Source organism: Salminus brasiliensis, chromosome 23 (genome assembly GCF_030463535.1).
Source record: "Salminus brasiliensis chromosome 23, fSalBra1.hap2, whole genome shotgun sequence".
NCBI classification, from domain to species: domain Eukaryota; kingdom Metazoa; phylum Chordata; class Actinopteri; order Characiformes; family Bryconidae; genus Salminus; species Salminus brasiliensis.
Genome location: NC_132900.1, coordinates 9,889,341 through 9,908,814, shown reverse-complemented (window position 1 = coordinate 9,908,814; position 19,474 = coordinate 9,889,341). Strand labels below are relative to the sequence as shown.

At 41.4% G+C, this 19,474-nt stretch overlaps 1 protein-coding gene across 6 annotated transcripts in view; it reads right to left on the bottom strand.

The window, feature by feature from the left end:
• pax3a (paired box 3a) overlaps positions 1-17,764 on the bottom strand; it is a 30,102-nt gene extending 12,338 nt beyond the window's left edge. For 4 of the 6 annotated variants that reach the window (XM_072668388.1, XM_072668390.1, XM_072668391.1 and 1 more), the window contains exons 1-4: positions 17,680-17,764; positions 16,343-16,578; positions 15,041-15,170; positions 14,417-14,560 (exon numbers count right to left, since the gene is read on the bottom strand). In XM_072668388.1, the coding sequence (XP_072524489.1) occupies positions 14,417-14,560; positions 15,041-15,170; positions 16,343-16,578; positions 17,680-17,764 (595 nt within the window). The remainder of the gene's footprint in view (positions 1-14,416; positions 14,561-15,040; positions 15,171-16,342; positions 16,579-17,679) is intronic. The other 2 variants (XM_072668393.1, XM_072668394.1) reach the window with 1 other exon arrangement.
• Positions 17,765-19,474: the final 1,710 nt, after the last annotated feature.

Sequence of the window (19,474 nt, the reverse complement as noted above, 5' to 3'; positions counted from 1 at the left end):
ATTCCTGACGGGAACTGGTGGAGGAATGCTATGCAGATACAGGCCACTCTGAATGATCCACTGATCTAGATCTGAATGCATTTATATTAAACACTATTTTTGCATGAATAAGTATAATAATAATCTAATATTGACATGGAAATTGAAAAGGAAGTCTATGGCTAGAAACAGTGGAATAATGGCCTTCCGAACCAATTGCAGTGTTTTCTCACTGTGAACCTCCTCAGTGTCTATAGTTCCAAATGAGCTTCCATGAGTGTTTCAACCCTTTCAGTTCCCCTTAACCCTTAAGTTCTGGCTACCTGTAATGGTTCCGCCCAGAGAGAGTTCACTTTCGGTGGTGTCTGCACCTATTCCACCTATTTAAGGTGGAATAGAAACTCAAATCAACAGAATTAAAGCTGATGGCTGTGTCACTTTCAAAGCTGAGTGTTCAGACCCCACGGGTAGGACCATACTTGTGAAAGGGTTAATAAATCACCAGTGCAACTAGTGTAGCTACATGTTTTTGTATTGCAGACAGTGCAGTCAATGCAGTGTGTTATAGGTGTTCTCACATGAAGGTACACCCCTAGATGTCTGCTAGAATACTTTTGCATTAGTTTGTATACTAACTACTGACAACTCTTCGGTTTGAACCAAAATAACAGGTGTGAAAGATGTCCTCGAACCACGGTCTGGATCAAAAGAAAAAGAGACGTGTTCGCAGTTCAAATCAACTATTGCACCACAAGCTTAAAGCTGCTGCATGCCCTCCCACAAACAAATCAATGGCAAATCTAGTAAGACATAGGTATAGCATGCAAAGCTCAGACACAGCCCATGCCTTTCTTCGACAGTGACGGCACTAACAGTCTGCACTGCTACAGTTCTGCAGGTGAGGCGAGAGAGAGACAAAAAGAAAAAAAAGAAATGGTGTGTGTGTGTGTGTGTGAGAGTGGATAGCGTGTATAAGAGAGAGACAGAGAGACGAAAGCAAAGAGAGAGAAAGAGAGAGAGAGAGAGCAAGAGCGAAAGAGAGAGAGAGAGAGAGAGAGAGAAGCAGATTTTAAGCTTTAATTAAAAGAGAGGAGTCACGCTGGCAGGGGAGCTGCTGTGCTCCTGGAGCCGCACAGGAAATGCTCCTGCTTTTGCCCACATGGGTTTCACTAGGCATCTCACAGGGATTTAGAGAAGTGGGGGTGCAGAAGGAAAGAAAGAATGAATGGTGAAAAGAAAGAGAGAGAAAAGAGGGCACTTTATTTTCACATAGGGCCAATCGTTTTGATAGGCTTCTGCCTATGAGGCATACAGTAACCAGCTTTCATGAGAGACTACAAGCCACAGAAACCTTTCCTTTCAAGCCACGTATGCATAAATAGCTGGGCACTGGCACTATCCCAGGAGTTGGGTAACTGAGGATGGAGGATGATAGCTGGGACGTTACAGGCAGGTTTAACCCCTTCAATGAATGCTTGTGTTTCATCGTCATCTCCATCTGCTGCACCTGTTGCATACATACTCATAGACGTAGGTACTCATGACGTAGGTACTAAGAACAGTGCTTTGGTCGATGCCATAGACGAACCACTCTTGTTTTTTTATAAAGAAAGTTTAAATTAGTAAAGAATACATTTTCCTGGTCGTTTAAGCCTTTAAAATCATGGCTGTTAATGGAACCATTTTTGTCTATTTTTGATCATAAATTAAGCACTTTGCTTGATTTATACCACATATTTGATCAGTATTATACATTTACACCATACTGAGTCTTACATATTTTAACCTTCAGGCTTCCCTTGAAACTGTAGGGGCCTTGTATGTTGGCCCACACTGCAATTCCTCAATTACACTGCATATCAAGGACATAGTAAGTACCAAATATCTCATGAGATATAATAAGACTTGAGATTAGTAACTGAATATTAAGCCTGCAGTTTATGGATATAGGAGTATAGGGTAGAAAAGTGGAAGAATTGTGAAAGAGTAACAGTGAGAGAGAGAGAGAAGGAGGAGGGGGCGAGTGTGTATGTTAACTACAGAGTTCGAAGTGCAGTACTTGTGTTTTTCTCCTCCCTTTCTCTCCTGTCTCTTTCTTCTCTGAGTTTTTATTATCAGCAACTATGGTGAAAACACTCCATCACAGGCTCTGGGTTAATGGCGAATGACACTGTTACTTTTGTCATCCTCAAGTCTCCCTTTGCCTCTCTCTTTCTCTCCCTCTCTCCGTCTCTTTCTCTCTCTCTTTCTCTCTCTCTCTCTCTCTCTCGCTCCTTCTTCGGGAGTTATTTTGGAAGGCTTTTGTTGGCCTATGTGGAGAGGCCTGTGGCTGAAGGCTTTGGAGTCTGATTTCCACGCTCCATCTGTAGGATCCATCAGAGCCGGGCAGGCCGGCATTCAGGCCCCTGTCACCTGCCCGGCGGGAGGGGGTGGGGGAGGGGGCACAATGGGGGCAGGACATGGGGCCAATGGGGGCTTCACGGGGGAACAGCGGGGGGCCGCCCCCGATCCTTCCTTCACCGCCGCCAGGGGGTTTACGTGGGGTGGGGTGGTGGTGGTGGTGGTGAGGTTGGTGGTGGTGGAGGGGGAGTCGGTGGAGGTAGAGGTTTGAGGGGCGAACGAGAGCCAGAAAGAGAAAAAGAGCGAGAAGATGGTTCTCAATCCTAAGTAGCCTAAAATAATTCACAATGGTCACAAATCAGGGATTGTGTTCTACCTTTTTGCGTATGGAGATCCATGATTGATGTTAACAGGTGAGTCGACAAGTGACCTTTTTTAACATGGCCTTTTTTTTCAACAATACAAAGAGTTCTATCTGTGTGGAAAGCAAAATTTATAATCTCCACATTAAAACCTGTATAAAACTGTAACTATGCCCTCCATTTTCAACCGAGTCTGCATCCATCATGTATCAGTTTGGCAGAAATTGTTAACAGCCAGGCCAAATAATGAGCCGAGACTGAACTGTGGATGGAAGAGAGGCCTGAATGAGTCTAAAGGCATCTAAGGAATTAGTGTGAATGGAGATTCAACTTACAGTTAGCTGTAGAGCCAGGCCTCATCCATTATCTCAATTTACCTTAGACGAAACACTACACACTGCTCCACTCTGTTCCCCAACAGTTAGCTCCTTTTAGCTGCCACACAAACACACTAGACAGTAATCTCCTTTAGTCTCTGTTTCCTTACAGCCAGCCGCTGTTTCATCCTGGTGGCCAGAGGCCTATAACTGCACTCGAATTATAACCCACAGTGCTCCTACATGTTTCATTGGATAATAATATAATTCCATTACGCTCTGCGTTTGTCACACCGCAACTACAGACTCCAGTATGAATCCAGTCCACAAATGTGGTACAGTGATAGTTGTGTTTTTTTCCAAAAGCTTCCAAAGCACAAACTACAATTACGATGTGTAATTACGATGCATCTTAATCTTCTCCAGTGTGGACTGAGGCAGACAGAATGCAGCTATGAATGAAACTGTGAAAACATAAAGTCTGGGATGCACTGAATAATGCACAGTTAAACCAGTTCAACTGCTGGTTACTAAAACTGGCTTTGCTATAGCATTTATGCATAGAGTTGACAATGCAGTTGGTGCGGATAGAGTTGACAATGTAGATAGTGCTAGAGTTAGTGTTCTCGTGGCCTTTGGTTGGAGAAAGAGGCTTCTCCATGAAGGAGGAAGTTCTAGCTGATTTCCAGCAGAGCTGCTGCCGACTCACAAAACCAAGAATTCACCCTTCACACCTCCTCCATCACTGCCTTCTCCAGATCCAGACAGATCCCGTGGAAGTCTCTTTCTCATCGCCTGCTCTCTCTCTCTCCCTCTCTCTTCATCCATCTCTGTATGCTCTCTCTCATTTTTTAAACTCTTTGTCTTTCGCATGCACCGAAAGCAAGCCAGTACTGACAGCTCAGTTAAGGACCAAGTGGCATTTCCCTCCTGACTTTGGGATGGAGGAGGAAATGAGGCTTTTAAACAAAGCAGCTGTCCTGCCAGAGAAGACTAAAACTCATGCCTGTTTGTAGGAGACTCTGACTGTACAGTGGTATTGGGCCCGCAGCCGCAGATGCTGTGTTTGTGGGGGCAATAATAACAATACGCTTCACCCGCCGCTGCAGTGCAAGGCTATTCATTAATCTGACACAAGGTGCATGCCTCCTATTCTAAGAGGGCATTTGTATTCAGAGCAGTAGCTCCTGGAGTGTGCATAGAGACACACACACACACACACACACACACACACAACACAGAGCACACAAAGGACAAACACTGTTAAAAGCCTCACAGACCTGAAACCAGCCTTGCTATTTATCAGCTCTACTTCAGAGTGAGAAACAGAGAGAGAGAGAGAGAGAGACCAAGAGCGAGAGACTACCCTGTTGAATGAGTTCCACCTGCAGACAGAAGAATGTAGAACAGGGGCAGAGAGAATTCCACACTGATCCAAACAACCAGCCAGCAAGATGGCAACCCAAGGGGCCCAAGCACCTCAGACCAAAATTCCAGCCAAAAGTCTGTGTACAACACAACGGTATAGACTCAACGGTTTCACACACATACACATAGAGCAGTTGTCACATTTCTCTATAAATACGTTACGGAAATGAGGGTAAACCACACTAGTAGCAAGTGAGCCAATATGAGGATGTTTGAGTGACACAGCAGATTATGCCAAACTAGTGGGGGGGCTAAAAAGAGGGATTCATAGAAAAGAGAAAAACAGTGGGAGAACTTGGTGAAAGTAACGCTAAAAATAAAACTGGGGGGGGGCAGAGAAAAGTAAGGGGGAGAGACATAGGGAAAGAGAAAGCACGACAGAGAGAGAGAGAGAGAGAGAGAGAGAGAGAGAGAGAGAGAGAGAGAGAAAGAGAGAGAGGGAGAAAGTAGCCATCTGGGCCGTTTATAGCTCTTGGTAGGGGGAGAGCCATCTCCTCCTGAGGGGCAGTTAAATGGCGGGGTAATTGAGCTAGTGACATGTGTTCAAGCTAACGAAACAAAAGGCAGAAGAGACAAATGAAGCATTTATTTGCACAGTGGAGGAGTGCTGGCCCTTTGGGCCCTCGGTCCTCTGTGCCACTGCTGGAGTGTATTAAAGAGTATATAGAGGGCCAGCAGATGCAGGGAGAAGAATGGTTAAGAGACTGATTATGAGTCCATCTGGGGCTGGCATTTAGTTAAGAGGGAGGACCAGGGAGGCACTCGGCTTGCTAAAGAGACGACCTCTCCAGCTGCCATCGAGAGAGAGAGAGAAAGAGAGAGAGACCTTGACTGGAACTAATAAAAAAGACTGTACTTTTAATTTACATAATTTACATGGGATTTAATGCAAATCACATTTAAATCATATCAATTCCAACTTTTTTCCATCTACAGCAAAACTTTCGTTTTACAAACTAACCAAAATGGTTTTTCCAAGACCTCAAATAACTTTTTTATTTTGTGTATAAACTAAATTACAACTGCCAACATACACACATTCATCATTTGACTAACTCATTAGCTCAACACACACACACACACACACACACACATTAATAAGTTAAGCAAATGGTTTAAGTAAACTGAACTCAATGCCTTTGCATTCAGCCCACTTACACACTAGCTCTCACACACGAGCCAAGTCCACCCAAAGAAAAACATGCTCCTTTTTATCCTACAGCTTTTCTCTGTAGACAGGAAACCTCATCTGCTATCATCTTTATTAAACATTTTCATCAAATTCAAACCGTTATTTTTATAAAACTGTTATTCCAATAAAAGCCATAACATCCCACAACAACCTGTGTGACTCTTTTCAAAAACATTCATTCCCAGAGCCCCATTACCTGTCATTCAGAGCCGCAACATTAGCTTAACCCTCGCTTCCAGCAGAGAAGGAGTTTGCTCAGGCAGTGACCCAGGGCTCCCCTCTGACCCAGGACCAGCTCACCGGCTCTGGGGTATAGGGCTATAGCAAACTGCCTTCTCCCTACAGTGGCTTCTAACACACCCTACGAGCAGACTGAGGTTTTTAGCAGTGGACCTTATATGATAAGTAAGCATATTCCAAAGCAGGTTCCACATATATATTATAAATGGAAGAGCTTAGATTTTAGTCGATTTCCAATTTGTAATGGCCTTGGAATTTTATGTAGTAATTTAATTAAGTGACCTGAACTACTTTCAGTACAAATGCTTTCAAGTGAACTTGATTAATGTATGTACTGTTAGGGAATGTTAACATTTTATGCCATACATTTGTGCTCAATTTTTTCTCAATCATTTATCACTAAATGTTAATGTGGCTTACTATTGTACTGCCATAAAAATATAACTGATGATATGTAATATGTTGTTTGGCAGTTTTTCATTTGTATATGGGAGTTGTTCTTTGCACTGTGTCAACATGTTATTATGAAGGGACCAATAAAAATACTCAAAAATTGCCAAAATAGAATAAATCTTTGGCTATTTTCTTTCTTCTGTAAAGTCACCAATTTGGAGATGCAAAGTTTATCTATATATAGTCTCTGTCATGCAGAAAATGTATGTATATATCATCACTGTCCAAATAAAAACATGTTTATTCAAAACAGAAACTAGGAAAAAAAAACAACATCTTAACTACAGAGCATATATATATATATATATATATATATATATATATATATATATATATATATATATATATATATATAAATTAACTTTTTAAGACACCACACAGGTGACTGACAAAACCACTTAATGAATATGTGCCTAAGTGTCCAAGTGTGCATTACTTTTATATGTGGCTTTATATGTTTTTTAATCACAGAATTATGTTGTTATTTTACCATATTTTACCATAATCATAAACACTAAGTCTATTATTGGTGTCTGAACTGTGAATTCTCAAAAGGTTTCAGTTTAAGCAGTGCACCAGGTTTTAAAAGCTTTTAGTTGTTTTTGACAAAAAATAAACAACCAAGTACAGAAATACAACAAACAACACTTTTAAAACATAAAATAAATGTTTGTACATCAACAGACGGACCAAATTAAACACTTTTCTGGTCAATAATCCAAACCCAACAGTGTATTAATCAAATCAGAAACTGGTTGCTAGATTTTATGGAACCTTCTTCCAGTTTGCCTACCAGTCCACCTCTGCTATATCTGAGCAAACATCTTTTGAAACGATCGAATCTGTTGCTTTTTCAACTTTCGCTACATTTCACAAAGGTACACCCCCTCCCTCCCCTCGTCCGTCTGTCTCTCACTCCCTCTTTCTAAGCTTCTCCCAAGTTCCAGAATCACTTGAAGGAGTGAGAAGTGAAGTTCCCCGAGTTAAGTGATTGACAACGTTGTCTAGCTTTTCTCAATTAACCATCGTATTGTGTGTGTTTATAGGCTGGCCCCCGCCCCTTCGACCTCTCCTCTCTCCTCCTTTTCATCCGCTGCTCGCACTAATACTTCCAGAGAGAGAGTGAGAGAGAGCTCTATTGGGAGAGGAGCGCCTATTCTCCTTGACCTTCCATTGCTCACTTTCTCTTTCAGCCACTTCAAACTGTCTTTGAGCGGAGTGGAGTGAAAGAGTAGAGTCCATCAGCTCTCGGGGGCCGGACCCGGGCACAACCCCAAACCCCCACTTCAAAGATGCCCTGCATTCATTAATTGTCCTTTGAATTAATATCGGAGGATCACAATGCTGGTGCCACAAGAGAAAGAAGAAGCAATGAAGCATAGCGTCGAGCATTCATTTGCAGATAAGCTAGCTAGCTTGGGGTGTGTGTATATGTGCGTGTGTATGTGTGTGTGTGTGTGAGTGTGTTTTGCCTAAAGGCTTAAAACTTGATGCACAAAAGTAGCAATTTCTTAGAGAACGTAAAGAGAAACAGAGGTGTTTTGAAGTAACAAAAATACGGAAAAATCTGAATGAACTGAAAAACAGAAACTCAATAGAAGCAGAATAGTAGAGCAGAATTATGTTATAGGATCATAACTGCAAATGTATTACTGCCATAACCTCAGTTCAGGTAACCTCACTTCCAAACAAAACAATGATACTGAATCACTGCAGGTTTTTGATTAATTACGGACATTATTATTCAGTAACTTTGAAACGTTATTACTGCTATACGTTATGCAATTATGATAGTAAGCACCTAAAGCGTGGTCCCAGTTGTGATGCCTGACAGTTTAAAGTGTCAAACTTGAAGGTTTTTCCGAATGATCAGAACAGTCCTCCGCCAAGGCCGTAACAGCATAACACAGGGTTACGCAAAAACGCCTGGGCAGTAACGTCATGTTCAATCACGTTCAATTCCAGCACAGTCGTGCAACCCTCCTTACGATACATGGAAAAGACTCTGCATGTCAGCTTCGCTCTACTCTGACGTACAGAAGATTCCACGCGCAGATTGGAGAGATGGAGAGGAGTGAGAGGACAGTGGGGTGAAGAGAGGCCAGCTTACTGCTGCATCCCTTTGCCTGCAGGGCTTCAGAGTCATGACTGGGAAAAGCATTCCAGAAAGAAGAGTAGGCCCCTTGTTTATTGATAACGGAGACAGTCCTCCTTCTCTCTCTCTCTCTCTTTCTTTCTGCCCTCTCTCTTCTTTTTGTGCACACCACAAAAAAGGCCTCTAAAAAAGCATGAAGCATTTACAAATAGACTTAGAATAGAACAGTGCCAGACAAAGCAGTGCAAAGAAGTGAGAAAGGCTCAATAAACAATAAGAAAAACTGTGTATATATATATATATATATATATATATATATACAAGAAAATATTTCATTAGATATTTTTAGCTTTCTCAATTTGTAGATATTTGCCACAGACGCTCCATTTCCAGCCCTGCAACAATACCTCTCTGTATTACTCTGTCTTTTTGCTGTCTTTTTTATTCATCTCTCTCTCTCTCTTATTCTCTCCGAGTCTCTCTCTCTCTCTCTCTCTCTCTCGCTATTGAGTCAGCTTCTTGCCAGAATAGTGGCGAGCCAGCTCCCCCCGCTTTATTTACACAAACAAAGTCCTCCTCGCTTTCCTGGACAAAGGCAGCTAAATCTTTCATGTTTTGTTAGCAGTTGATTCTCTCTGTCTTCCTGGCTATTGGCCTGCGCGAGGGACAATGGCCCTGGGAGAATGGCAGCAGATTGTTGGAATGCTCCTCAATGAAACTAATTATTACATGTTGACTGCGTTCACCATGGCACGTCTGAAAGCACTAAGCTTATTCAATTGGCCTCCGCGGGACTCCCTTTCAAAAAAAAAAAAAAAGACAGAGGAAAAAAAGAAAAAAAAAACTTGATCCCTTTGACTGTTTGTATTTCTGAGTTTTCTTTTCTTGCCTGCCATAAATGAAAGTCTGAGAGAGCGGGGGCCAGTGCTCTTTGATGACTTTAGTTACTTTTAATTAGCTAAATGAGGCTCGAGGATTGTCCCTTTTCCCAAAGTTAATAGTATAAGAGGAAAGAGCGGATGCACTCATGCGAGCTCCTCTTTTGTGAAAAAGATTTTTATTGATTTACACATCACAACCCTGCCGGTGAGGGAAGCGAAGAGTCTTGCAGTAATTTTAAAACTCTCCTTGTGCCTTAGGTCTTGCTAAAAGCACCGCAGGTGCTTAAAAAAAGTAAAAAAAATACTGGTTCAATCTAAAAAATAAATAAATAAATAAAATCATGCAACAAAAACCTTCTTATTTAGTTATTTATTTTAAGCCTATTTTAAGGCCTAACAGTAATAGTAGCTCTAGTAACATATTACTTAACTAATTATTTTGTAATTATACTGTATAATAAAAATATATATGTAATAGTGAGGAATTTAGGTGTGGGTCCACTAACACTTTCCCACAGTTAATTATCACTTAAACAGAGATGCAAAATGCAACAGTTATGCTGCTAGCATACGTATAAACCTGCTAATACACTTTCCCAAACTCAAGGACCCCCAAAACGCATGTATCTCCTCACGAACAATGCAAACAATCAACCAGTATCCACTGCCCTCGAAAGCTCCCTCCGAATGAAACTTTCGCTCTGCTACAGTACTGTCCGGCAACGCTCTGCTAACCTCAGTCTGCTAGCCCGCTGCCCCGGCTTTTCCCAGACAAATAAATCTGTGGGCGCTCGCTTTGATCTCAGCACTTAAAGAGGCCCAACAATAGGTTTTGAGGAGCGGGGGCCCCGGGGGCCAACAAGGCCTTCTTACCGACAACTATAGACTCAGCAAACACCTACTTAATCAATATTTGGTCAGAAACACTCCCTCTTGATACGGAAAACACCCTTTTCAGATTTTAATTGAGCGCTGTAAAAGGGAAGAAGAAGAAGCGACCAGAAGGCTGACGGAAAGAGACAGCAGAGTGAAATACTGCCGAAGTCAAGCAGCAGTAAATAAACTGAAAAGACAAAAAAAAGGGGTGGTGGAGGTGGTGGGGGGACTTTACAGTGTGTCAATAGAGATCAGGACACAGTGGAAGAGCGCTCGACTTTTTATGATGTGCTCACATTTGCATGTGGACAAAAGGCTGAGTCAATTGTTTGTTTGTCAGTCAGTCGGATAAATACATACAATGAAACTTTCATTTTCTATTCATATTCGTACAACTGTTGCGCCTATTACTATTCGGAGGGGAGGAGAGTAGCCTTAAGCCATCCTACAGTAAAAGTGTGTAAGAAAGACCTTTAAATAAGAGTAAAACCTGAGCAAGAGACTGCTGAAGGACTGAGTTACCTACAGAACTGCAGCTGAATTCAGCATGTCCATATTTTAGCACTGGAACTGACGTTTTTAAGATGCTGTTCATTTCTTTTTGGGATCCTTCTGGTCTAAAGTAAAATGATACAGCTTGAAAGTGATGGTAATTTAGTGAAGCTGTGACTCTGTAGGAAGTCAAATGATACAAGAAAAAAACTCTTGAAGTACTGAATTCTCTGAAAGGGAGATGTTTGAGCAACACTAAAGCAGTCCAGGTGCTGAACACACAAAACACAATGACATTAATCTCCAAAATACATTTAAGAATTATTATTTGAAAGTACTTAAATCCCACAGAAATGACCCATTCTATAAATGGCCTGCACTACTTTGCTATTTTTATTCAAATAAAACTCAGCATACTATGATATAATGCAGTAAACGCTTCAGAATTGAACTCCATAAAAATGTAAGACTTGCACTTAGACTATTAATGCCCTTACAGAGTTGTTTACTGCATACTAATTAAGTAGTCAGCATCACAATAACCATCAACAAACAACATCAATCAACGAGCAACAACATCCTCCACCTTTGTATCTAAGAGCAAACAGCTTTGCGCCTGGTTTCACCGCTCTATAGCTCTATTCTCCAGAGGATCAGAGCACCAGGAGTGTGTGTTCCCAGCCTGGAAACACCCCATCGGCCCTCTCGCGAGCTCCTATCAGCTCTGTATCCGAAAAGGAGAACATATCGAAGGTGGGTTGTTAAACTAATTGTGAAAAGAGAGAGAAGAGAGAGCGCCCTAGGCGGGGAGGAAGGGGGCGGGTTTAGGGGGGGTGAGATGAAAGCGCGGGCGAATAAAGGGCTCAGTTTAATCTACTACAGGGTTTTTCTTCGTCATGGCTCAGGGTAACGTGGGCTGCTTCAGCGCGACCTGACGGCCAGAGCAAACTCGAGAGTTTGAGAAGTTGGAGGTTAGAACAACTCAAGCCCTGGATCAGTTTCAGTTTTTAAACACAGGGTGGATTCAAGTGACAGGGAATACTCTAACACACTCTAGTTAATTCCAAGTTCAGCTAATGCTGACCAGTGTTTTTCATTCCAAATGAGCAACAGGAAACACACTTAAAAATAAAGGTGCCACAGCTGTTCTTTTGAGCGATGACACAGAAGAACCACTTTTAATGTCTGTTATAATCGACTTTCACTGTTTTGAGGTAACAGATTTCTGTTCTTTATGATGATAATGATTTAAAATTATTGGGGTTCCTAAGTGTTAGCCCTATCACCATGAGATCTCTGGTTGGATTCCCAGTAATTCCACAGTCCAGAGAACACAAATGGGTGGATAGGATAGCCCTCACTCTCTCTATGCTAATCGGTGCGGGCCTCTGTTAGCTGATGTAACAGAACAGGCAGCTAGTGTTCTCCTCCAAGCATGTTCAACCGTCCAATAGTGGACTAATAGACGACTGGAGAAGATGCATGTTAGATTTCACCCTCCTAGCACTGGTGGCATTGTGTGATGGGGGTGTTTTAGCTACTGGTTGGGAACAAGAAATGGCTAAAATTTGTAAAAATGCTGACATTGCTGACAAGCAATTGTGGCAGGTATGGGCCAGGTAAAGAACATGTAGAATAATAGTAGGTAAATGAAGAATGCTGGAGATTTTATTTTTAGAACTATACTCAAACTACTTTATAGGAGTTTAACTGTACATTTTAAAAGTGATTAAGACTGTCTCACATTACCACTGTCTAATAATACCTATTAAACTATCTCATCTTGCCTAATTGACTGTCCTATAATACACAATACAGTGTCATACTGCCTAACAGACTGACGTAACAAACTGTCTTATAAAACTGAATAGACTTTCCTATAAAACCTAACCTAATGTCCCCATAATACCTAACATACAGTTCCACTGCAGCTAGTACTCTGTCTCATGTTTCTTGAATCCACATTATTTTTCAGTAGGGGAAAAAAACTCTTCCCTATTTTACTATGCTGTATTCAGGCAACATGAGACAGAGCACTAGCTGTAATGGAACTGTCCTATAAAACCTAACATAATGTCCCCATAATACATGACCTAATAGCCCGTATTACCTAACGCATTGTCCCATCATACCTGACACACATTTCCATTGCAGCCAGTGCTCTGTCCCATGTTGCTTGAATCCACGTTATTTTTCGGTCTGGGGGAACAAGTCTTCCCTACAGTTACCCTGCTGCATTTCAGGCATTTAAATGTCACTGAGGGAATTTTTTAAAGAAACTCTATTACAGAGTTCAAACACTGAGGAAGTTATTGATGTCACTCCTCTGAAGGTGCCCTATTAAGTGCTTAAAGGTTTCAAACAAACATTTAGTGTGAAAGACTAATTTGGTAAGTTTATTTAATATTTATTTTATTATTTATTTATTTCCCACATACCATACTTTAGACATTATGAAACACTGAGTATTTTAAGACGTGCGCTAGGTATTATGGGACAGTGTGTGCCAAATATAGGACATGCACTATATAATATTTTGGGCATTTGCTATATATGCATCATTATTTTCTAGTTTTACTGTAAAATAAATAATAATACAATTACATTAAAATAATAAAAACAATAATGGTTCTTAGAGAGTCTCCTATCTGATACCTTGATCTTAAGAGTCTCCATGTATAAAATGAAATAAGATAATTATGAGTCAGAAATGACACACTGTACTAAAATATGGGGTGAGTCGCATCAAATATATTCAGAACAAATAACCCAAAATACACTTGTGCTCATGTGATCTACCTATTCTTTGTGCATCCGTTTTCATAGTACTCGTTTGTTTCCCTGTCCTAAACCTGCTAATAAAGGTACAGCGACCCTCAGCAGTCTTCAACAGGTCTGTTTATCAACAAGTGTTAGCTCGAGCTGTGAGCTGGTGTCGGGTTAGCCCTGCGCGCTCTCGCTGACTTTATTGTGCCTCTGGGTTGTGAATGGCGTTTTTAGCTTTTAGTAAAGTCTCCATGGAGATATTTCGCAGATGAAAATGCTTCTCTAAAGCCGCTCTTTTTCTTGAATAATTCATCTCTCATTGGTCGTCCATAATGTTCTTCTGCACGCCTTTTGTTGCCCCGTTTTCTGTCCCCTTTCTCTCGCGCGGAGCCACTGCAGCGCGAGGCTCTTTTGTGCGTCATGGACTCGCGCGCTTTTGTCTCCCAAGTTCATCCGCGAGTCGCGCGATTGTGAGCCGCTTTTAGCGCGAGCCATTGCTGGACAAATGTTTGGTTAGTGTTTGGTTGAGCGCATTCGCGCGCGCTCGCCCTCTCTCTCTCTCTCTCTCTCTCTTTCTATCTCACACACACACACACACACACACACACACTTACACAAGCCGCAATGGTGACCTGCAGCCTGCACTCTAGCAGCGACCAGTAGCCCGAGTTCTCCATACAGTGTGTTCAGGCCAGTCACACTCAGGATACAGGAGCACGTGTTAAACTGGGGGCTTCCGCCGCCTCTTCCACTCTACAGGGTCTGAAGCTGCATTCACTCTTTCTCTAAGAATCCCAGTACGACTTCAGCTCAACTAGTAAAATGCTACCCCACTAAACCACTGCTAATAACCGCTGTTTGCAGCAGCGCTTTAGATATACAGTAAACTGAGGCCACTTGTTGCATTAGCATGAACAGTCAGAGCACAGCACTGCGTTTGCACCAGCAGGACTCTGGTTCTGCACAAAGACAGAGGGAAGTTCAGTATAACTCACATCTGTCTCCCAGAATTCCATCTATGCTGTGTTTCGCTCTCCTCTCGTTTTCTTCCATCTCCCTCTTTTCGATCTCATCGTCGTCCTCCTCGTCCTCACCGTTCGCGCCAAATTTACAGCGCATTATGCGGCTGATGGAGCTTACTGTAAAAAACAAAAATCATAATCCATACATTAAAGAGAAACATCTGGGACTTTGTCACCAATTTCGACCAGCTTGCATTTTAAATTATTATTATATTATTATTATTGTTATTATTATTAATATTATTATTATTATTGTTATTATTAATAATAATCAATAATATTAATACAACGCCTTTTCAAAACTTCAGTGATTTTACTGGGTTTTTTTTCACGTGTTGAATTTTCTCTAGTAGCCTATATTCTCAGGTAGGGAATTTTGAGCCCCCCTGGGAATAAGTCAGCCGAGTGGGATTTCTCTGTAGAAACACTATTAAATATGCGTGTTCAAAACTGTGCCCTGATCAAAGATTATACTGACTGAATCACTTCATAATAAAATTAATAATTAAATAATCTTTTTTGTTTTATGTGTTTGAGTTAAGGTTCATAACAAAGGACGGAATCGAGTGAACCTTGTAGAGAAGAAATGTGTTTTACCTGAGGGCACAGTGTTTCTGTCACACACTCCATCCTTCAGCAGCTTGTCCCGGATCTCCCAGCTGAACATGCCCGGGTTCTCCCGCTTATACTCCTCGATCTTCTTGTCCAGGTCCGGACTGGAGTTCTGCTGTAGAGAGGAATCATCAGAAAGGAAAAGTCAGTTTCAGGGCGAAGAAACTGTGAAAAAGAGGGAAACCGTTCCTAAAAGGATAGAATTAACATTCTCTTCCCAAAAATGCATCCTCAGAATTAAGAAATTACATTAATAATAATAATAATAATAATAATAATAACAACAATAATAATAATGACAACAATTCAAACGATGAATAAATAAATTCAAACGATAATATACTTTAATTTTGTCCCCCAAAACTAATGAATTAATTTACTTGAGTTTTTAAAAAGCTTGAGTCATAATGCAAACTATTCGAAAGATTAATAAACGCAGAGTTCTTTAACACATAATAAATAAATACACTTTCTTTATTTTTAACAAATATGCTATTATAATAATACATTATTATACATTATTTGAGCGATGGATAAGCAATAAATAACTGCAAACTTCCAAAAACTAAAAAAATCAAATCTTTCATTTACTTTCCTTAACTTTTTATCAACATTCTTAAGACAAGAAGTTTCATTATTTGGTAAATAATGTAAAATGTATAAAAGTATTATATTTAAATGTTATTATTTAAAAATAAATTACATAATAAGGCAATAATTCAATAGATCAATATATCAACAGATAGACAGATAGAGATAGATAAATAGATAGATATACAGATGTATAGACAGATAGGTAGATAGATGGACAGATAGGCCTTAAGCCTCAAGCTTAGAAACATGTATTAATAGTGTGATTATATAACTAAATAAATAAATTGAGTATTAGTGTAAAAAAGATTTAAGAAAATATATTCACTGTTACAAGCAAACCATGACAGGCAATTTTCTGCTGATGGATGTTTTCTTCCACCTCAGAAATCCTCGGCGCTGAGTTAACGAATGCAGTGTTAAACTAACTCTTACAGTGCTGAATGAACTCTCACAGCATTCATTTATGCCCAGCTGGACTTAAACGGACGCCGCAGGTGTTCATTCAGCACTGGGGGCATTAATTCAGCACTGGGCATTTTGTTGTGAACGTGAATTAAACAGTGACTCGCAGTCTTTCAGCACCCTGACCGTTACAGCAGGACAGCGGTCTGAACTTGGGGGAGACTGAAAACAGCTTCAGCTGTGCTCCTCCACAGCTCAGACCTGGCCTGGCTCTGCCCTGGGCCGCAGTACCTTGGGCTTGCTTCCCCCGATAGCTCCTGGTCTGATGGAGCCGGTCTCCTGATAGCGGCACAATATCTTGGAGACGCAGCCGTGAGACACGCGCAGCTGGCGGGAGATGACGCAGGGCCTGATGCCGTGGTGTGCCATCTCCACGATCTTGTGGCGGATGTGGTTGGGCAGCGGGCGCCCGTTGATGAACACGCCGCCGAGCTGGTTCACACGACCCTGTCCTAACGGCGTGGAGACTGTGTGGGAAAAATACATCTTATTAGTATATATAAATATTATTAATATAGTGTATCGTACCAATTACGTAGTTTTCTCTGCACTGTAGTCTAACTACTGTGCAGCAACCTGTTAAGTAAATATGTAATGTTTAAACAAAAGTACAAACAATTGTGTTGTTATTATTATTATCATTATTACATTAACTACATTAATAATATCTATAATAATACTAAAAAAGAAAAATAATAATAATAACAGAATCACAAAGTTTCCGCATTTCGTGCTTGGACCCCCAATACTAATGTCATCGCAGTCACGTAAAAATCTCTAAATTGGCAACTTTACAGGAGGAAGAAAAATCTTCACTTTCGATGTAAGTCCGTGTAAAAATGCTTAATTCCTGCTCAGATCATTTCTATAGGTCTATTCATCATGACATTTAGAAACAATTTACGATAACTGATAGATTCAACTTACATTAAAAAGCGAAAAATGAAAAATGGAGATACAATGTTTTTGCGTGACAGCGATGACACGCTTGGAAATTCCATTAGGACACATAACGGTGTCCTAAGATAAGATGACGGATCGCACTGTAACCTGTTGCTGTTACCCGTTTTCTTTCATTTCTTCCATTCATTCATTTCTATTTATTTCCCTGACTTAATTAAAATTTGTAAAAACGGGCTGTTAAAACTGTTGCTTCGTTATGTACTGTCCTGAATATTTACTCATCTTAGAGGACAACTGTAAACTTCTCCAAAGCAATAAAACACTCAGAACACTGTGTCAGGACATCACATGAAGCTTTTCGCCGGTGCTCAAATTATTAGCTAACCCAATTCTGACAGTCACAAAAAGGCAGCGTGTTTTGGCCCTTAGCGATGCTGCTGACTCTAAACACACCGCAGCCAACCTGCTCTATCACCGTCGAATCAGCTTTTACTGTGCTAACGTGTGTCCAGTTCGACAGTCTCATAGACTCATAAACTCGCTGTGGATGTTCGTTCAGCAGCTGGGAGTTTGCTGAGGCGTTAATAAGAGACCTGCTAGTCTAAATGAAAGGTGTACAGTTTGGGACTGAGCCGTTCAAAGCCAGCAGTACTGCTCCCTCCTACCTTCCAGAGAGTAGCCTCCTCTCGGGTAGTTCTGGGGTGGCGTGGGGCGCATCATCCTGGGAATGCCCCCTGCTAAGGCGGCCATAACTCCTGTTTCTCACTCTCCTCACGCAAAAAAAACACTGAAAAAACGCGTGAACAAAGCGTGAACTGTAACTGGAGGATCAGTGTGTAAGCGCTCCACTTGCTGCTCAGGCTAGCGCTGTGTTATCTCTCCGGCTAGCCTGAAGACGCCCCAGAAAGTGTCACTTCCCCAGAAAGTCAACTTCGACGCACACAAAAAAAAATACACAAACTTGAGACGCAAATCCTCGCCAGTGAGTTGTGAGATATTATCCAAGCTAGACGGAAGGCTGTTAGCTGGAGGAATCTCTGAAGTTTTGTCGCTCTTCGCTCTTGTTGACACGTCTGTCGCTGGGTTTGACTCCGCCGCTTAGCCGCTAAAACATTTTATCAGTTGTTGAGTTGTAGCTTCCTCCGGCGCGTCGAGGCCCCTGATTGGTCGACAGAGGGACCCAGCGGAGCGCTCTGATTGGTCCACGGGCTGAAAGTTTCTTGACCTCGAGGGTTCAAGGCGATGTGTCTCTGATTTTGTGTAAACTCTGCTTTGGCAGGAGAGAGCCAGAGATCCTGGTTTATTCGTAAAAGAGGGAAAACGCTCCAGTTCGCGTTACTCTGGCTTGTCTTTTCGAAGGTATAGTTATGAAAGTGTCTTGGTTGTGGAATCTGAGTTATTTAAACAGTAAAACACGGAGATTTTTCCTCAGTATCAGTATAAATGTGTAGCCCAACTTCCAGACGGATACCGATGGACTCAAACAGCTAGCTAGCTATTGTGGTAACGGTGGCTGTGCTTCGGGTTTTGTCGTGTTTAAAAAGTGCATGGCTGCTGAAAGGAGCTGGACTGGAGGCTCTCAGCAGGGTATGACGCCGAGAGAGCCGTAAAAAGTGTCTGTAGAAAAAGGGATGCGATTGTGAAGAGCCCTTATTTATAACTCTGTGACATTCAGTAGGCCCATACACCTCTCAGTCTTTCACTCTTTCTTTGTATCTTGGAATTACTCAGCTTGGGCTACTTATACAGACCTCTCTCTCTCTCACACACACACACTATCTCTCTCTCTCTCTTTGTATCTTCCAGTTACTTGGCCTACTCATACAACATTTATTTATTTATTTATTAATGTCGCCCCCTTTCCTTCTTCTTACCCAGTTTATTTAATTCAGAAACTCATTTCATTCATGAGCCCACAGCTCTCTCTCTCTCCTTCTGTTACTTCTCCGTCTCTTTCTCTCAGCCTCTCACTCTTTCTCTGTGTCTTTGTAGCCTTCAGTTACTCGTCTACTCATACAACTCTCTCACTCCCTCTTTCGCTCTCTCTCTCTCTCTCTCTCTCTCTCTTTCCGTTAAGTTCCTCTCTTTTGTAGAAGCTCATTGAGGCCCTCACGTCAGTCAAGTGGTCTCAGTTCATTCAAAGCCTCTCGATCGATCACTAGACTGGAAGAGTGCTATCACACAAAACAATGCTTCGCCTTTTTCTCTTCTTAATCACAAAGACTAGTGCAGCACGGAATCACTCACACACCCCGCGCCACTGTATACACACTTTTTAGAGTAGAGAATACTGAAGAAAAAGGTTTGTTTTTTTAAGAGGGTTTTTTGGGGTGAGGGGGGGGGCTCAAAGATCTTTAAATTATAACCGTGTTTAAAATATATATATCTACATATCTGTCTGTCTGTCTGTCTGTCTGTCTATCTATCTATCTATCTATCCTAATGTGACAATCCCCCGGC